Here is a 5,199-nt window from a genome sequence, read left to right on the forward strand (position 1 = left end):
TTCTTTTTTTTTTTTTTTAGTGATAAAGAATCTGTCTGCAGTGCAGGAGACATGAGAGACACGGGTTCGATCCCTGGGTCAGGAGATCCCCTGGAGAAGGAAATGGCAACCCACTTCAGTAAACTTGCCAGAAAAATCCCATGGCAGGAGAGCCCAGCGGGCTTCAGTCCATAGGGTCGCAAAGAGTCAGACTGGGCAATTGAACACAGCACATATATTTGCATACATTTGAAAATAGGAAAGTGAACAAAACAGGTGAAATCCTGCTTGCTTGGATCTTGCATTATAATAAGAAGTCAGAGTACAATGGAATAAATGTATCTGTCACAGTGTGCTCAGGCTTAAATCATATAAAGTTATTCAGCTATTGAAAGGATGGGATTGTCATGGTATGTATAGAATTTTACAGGCTGTTGTCTGGGAGGTCTTTGCATGTCTTTACAGATTGGATAAAGACTGATATTAAAGTATGCCCACTGGACTTATCAGAATGAGATCAAAACCCACAGTAGAAGAAAAACAAAGGAAAGATGCCATATAAGAAAACTGAGAAAGGGGCTTCCCTAATCTTCTATTCAATCACATAGGAAACAACTGATCAAATACAGGACAGTCACAGGAAAAACAAATCTCCTTCTGTTTGATATTAACAGCAGTCAAAGCATATTTTATATTGTATATTTCCTTTTGTGAATTATTATTTTATTTTATCTGATCAGTTTTCACTAGGGGCATTCAATCTTTTGTTTGTGTTTTGTTTTGTGTTTATTTTATTTTTTAAATTTATTTAGGAGCATTCAATCTTTTAAATGTTCCACATCATAAATTTATTACCACTTTTATCTTTTAAGCAATTTTATTATTATTATTTTTGCTTGGCATCAAATGAGGTTAATTAGGCTGCCAAAAACCAAAGAGGCTTTAATCTGTCTCAAAGTCTCTCAGGGACCACCTGAGTTTATTAGATATTTTCTTTCTCGAGTCCATTTCAGTCGTCTCTCTCTATGTTTATGGACAGATTGTTTATGTTTATTTAATTACAAAGCAGAAAAATGGACATACCAATATCGAGCCCACGTCTATTTGTCCATGGGAGACTTAAGAATTTCTGGGTACCATTTATAAATTCTCTAGAGAAAAGATATTTGATCTGGACAGCTAGAGTTGTATCTACTCAGAGCCTAAACAGTGAAACAGTGTGAGAGGGAGTGAAGGAACATGGAAATAACATTGATTAGGAGGCCTGGGAATGTTGTGTGAGTGTGTGTGTCTGTGCATGCCTTGTGAACTGAGAGCAGTCCTCAGAGTAGGGGTACCTGGAATGGTGTATTCCAAAGTAACTCATAATACAGGGACCATAACTCATTCAATAAAGTGCTAAGGAAGGGATCATTTTCAATTCACTGGATGCCTTTACAATGAGATTAATAAAGTGCAAGATTTACATACATAGTGTGGACAATGGGCTCCCTGTATCTTAAAGCCTGAGCAGCAGCAGGCAGGTTTCCTCTCTCCTCAACATCCTCTAACACCATCTCTCATCACTCTATGGCTTATTCATTTCCCACCACACACTGGCTCATTCTGGGCCTTGAGCTTCTGAAGCACACTTCTTCCCCAGGGCCTTTGCACTGGCTGTTCCTTCTGCCAGGCACATATTCCTCAGGTAACCTTCTCTCTCTCTCTCTCTCTTTTGTTCTTCTTTAAGGTGTCTGTTAAAGTGCTACCTTATTCGCATGTCTTGGTTGAAGTTCCAAAAAAATAACACATTCTATCCACTCTTTCCTTTATATATGCTTTCCTTTTCTTCATTGCATCTGTGCTATTAGACACGTTACATTGTTATTATTTTTGTTTGATTATATTTTCTCACTGCCATAAGTCTTTAGATTGTAAAGACTTATTTTTAAACATCCCTATGAAAGAGAATACCAGACCACCTGACCTGCCTCTTGAGAAATCTGTATGCAGGTCAGGAAGTAACAGTTAGAACTGGACATGGAACAACAGACTGGTTCCAAATAGGAAAAGGAGTACGTCAAGGCTGTATATTGTCACCCTGCTTATTTAACCTCTATGCAGAGTACATCATGAGAAACGCGGGGCTGGAAGAAACACAAGCTGGAATCAAGATTGCTGGGAGAAATATCAATACCCTCAAATATGCAGATGACACCACCCTTATGGCAGAAAGTGAAGAGGAACTCAAAAGCCTCTTGAGGAAAGTGAAAGAGGAGAGTGAAAAAGTTGGCTTAAAGCTCAACGTTCAGAAAACGAAGATCATGGCATCCGGTCCCATCACTTCATGGCAAATAGATGGGGAAACAGTGGAAAAAGTGTCAGACTTTATTTTTGGGGGCTCCAAAATCACTGCAGATGGTGACTGCAGCCATAAATTAAAAGACGCTTACTCCTTGGAAGGAAAGTTATGACCAACCTAGATACCATATTCAAAGCAGAGACATTACTTTGCCAACAAAGGTCCCTCTAGTCAAGGCTATGGTTTTTCCAGTGGTCATGTATGGATGTGAGAGTTGGACTGTGAAGAAGGCTGAGCGCCGAGAATTGATGCTTTTGAACTGTGGTGTTGGAGAAGACTCTTGAGAGTCCCTTGGACTACAAGGAGATCCAACCAGTCCATTCTGAAGGAGATCAGCCCTGGGATTTCTTTGGAAGGAATGATGCTAAAGCTGAAACTCCAGTACTCTGGCCACCTCATGCGAAGAGTTGATTCGTTGGAAAAGACTCTGATGCTGGGAGGGATTGGGGGCAGGAGGAGAAGGGGACGACAGAGGTTGAGATGGCTGGATGGCATCACTGACTCAATGGACGTGAGTCTCAGTGAACTCCGGGAGTTGGTGATGGACAGGGAGGCCTGGCGTGCTGCGATTCATGGGGTGGCAAAGAGTCGGACATGACTGAGTGACTGAACTGAACTGAACTGAACTGATGCTCTGGCTATGCCTGGAGCATGGTTTGTAGTCAATATATATTCCTCAAATGCATGAAAGATATTCTCAAAAACAGTAGTGTACATTATGCTTGAATATCAGGCTAACAGTGGGAAAGAAATTTCTATAAAAATGGAATAAGGATCCCTTAATGGGGACCAGATAAGCCACCAAATACAGAAATTAATATATTGTCTCTACAATATAAACATAGCAATAATTCTAGGTTCTTAAGTTGGTTATTAATTCTAAGTTATTAAGTTGCTTATGTGAAAATTAATCTTTTTAAATTTTTCTGGTAGTCACCTCCAGCACATGGACCCACAGAATGATACACGAATTTCAGAATTTTTTCTTCTGGGATTCTCAGATGCACCAGAACTTCAGCCCCTCATATTTGGGCTTTTCCTCTCCATGTACCTGATCTCTGTATTTGGGAACCTGCTCATCATCCTGGCTATCAACTCAGACTCCCACCTTCACACCCCCATGTACTTCTTCCTCTCCAACCTGTCCTTTGTAGACATCTGTTTCACCTCTACCACCATCCCAAAGATGCTGTGGAACATCCAGACACAGAGCAAAGTTATAACTTATGAAGGCTGCATCACACAGATGTATTTTTTTGTACTCTTTGCAGTGTTGGATGACTTACTCCTGACTGTGATGGCCTATGATCGCTTTGTGGCCATCTGTCACCCCCTGCACTACATGGTCATCATGAATCCCTGGCTCTGTGGAGTGCTGGTGCTGGTGTCCTGGATCATGGGTGTCCTGAACTCTTTGCTACAAAGTTTAACAGTTTTGGATCTGACCTTCTGTGAAGACTTAGAAATTCCCCAATTTTTCTGTGAACTCAATCAGGTCATCCAACTTGCGTGTTCTGACACCTTTCTTAACAACACGATGATATATTTTACATCACTGCTTCTGGCCATTGGTCCCCTGGCTGGAATCCTTTACTCTTACTATAAGATAATTTCCTTGATATATAGAATAGCATCAGCTCAGGAGAAGTATAAAGCATTTTCTACCTGTGCATCTCACCTCTTGGTTGTTTCCTTATTTTATTGTACGAGCCTAGGAGTGTACCTTGGCTCTGCTGGTACCCACAGCTCCCACTCAAGTGCAACAGCCTCAGTGATGTACACTGTGGTCACACCCATGCTGAACCCTTTCATCTACAGTCTGCGGAATAAAGACATAAAGAGAGCTCTGAAAGCATTTATGGGACAGCAGCTCTAACCAGGATGGCTTTCCTGCATCTCAAGAAGTGCCCTTGATTGCAGGACAAAGAGCAACTGAGCCAGGAACTGCTTTTCCTTGATCACACTGTGGAAGTAAACCTTGTTCCTTCTATTGATTTCCATGAGTGTCCCTTTCTTTGTCTCCACCTCTTTATACAATTTAAGTAACTCACTTTGTAATTTACTTCCTGAGTCTGATAAAATTTTCCCATTTATCCCTTGTCCCACAACACAAAATTTTTCCCAAGTTTTGATCTGAAATATTTGGATATTTTTACTTTATTTGTGAGAGTTGGACTGTGAAGAAGGCTGAGTGCCAAAAAATAGATGCTTTTGAACTGTGGTGTTGGAGAAGACTCTTGAGAGTCCCTTGGACTGCAAGGAGATCCAACCAGTCCATTCTGAAGGAGATCAGCCCTGGGATTTCTTTGGAAAGAATGATGCTAAAGCTGAACCTCCAATACTTTGGCCACCTCATGCGAAGACTTGATTTGTTGGAAAAGACTCTGATGCTGGGAGGGATTGGGGGCAGGAGGAGAAGGGGACGACAGAGGATGAGATGGCTGGATGGCATCACTGACTCGATGGACATGAGTTTGAGTGAACTCTGGGAGTTGGTGATGGACAGGGAGGCCTGGCGTGCTGCGATTCATGGGGTCACAAAGAGTTGGACACAACTGAGCAACTGATCTGATCTGATCTGATTTCATTTGTAGAACAACAAGGATTTCTTAAGAATAATTTCTCCTCAAATAATATATACTATCCCAAGTAACTTTCATCTTATTTTCCTGAAAGGATAGTCATGTTACATAAAAGAAAAAAAGTAAATTGTTTACTTACAATTAAGGGTTAATTTATCTCCCTCATAAAAGAACATGAACAATGTCTCAGGGTTCATCCTATCTCTCTGTTCCTGCATCTATAATGTATAGTTTTCCAAGGTATGTCAGCTCCAAGAGTCTCATCGTCTTGTGCAAATTCCAGATAGAAAGGGAAAA

The 5,199-nt window shown here is 40.9% G+C and overlaps 1 protein-coding gene across 1 annotated transcript; it reads left to right on the forward strand.

The window, feature by feature from the left end:
* Window positions 1-3,233: 3,233 nt before the first annotated feature.
* On the forward strand, window positions 3,234-4,196 carry LOC102407959 (olfactory receptor 7A17-like). Its single transcript, XM_006073515.2, has one exon. The coding sequence runs from the start codon at window positions 3,267-3,269 to the stop codon at window positions 4,194-4,196; it is 930 nt and encodes a 309-aa protein (XP_006073577.2). The 5' UTR covers window positions 3,234-3,266.
* Window positions 4,197-5,199: the final 1,003 nt, after the last annotated feature.

This window comes from Bubalus bubalis, chromosome 9, assembly GCF_019923935.1.
Source record: "Bubalus bubalis isolate 160015118507 breed Murrah chromosome 9, NDDB_SH_1, whole genome shotgun sequence".
Lineage (NCBI taxonomy): Eukaryota > Metazoa > Chordata > Mammalia > Artiodactyla > Bovidae > Bubalus > Bubalus bubalis.

Bases quoted from the DNA above. Each gene is read 5' to 3' on its own strand.
- LOC102407959 (XM_006073515.2), top strand. From the start codon at position 3,267: ATGGACCCACAGAATGATACACGAATTTCAGAATTTTTTCTTCTGGGA.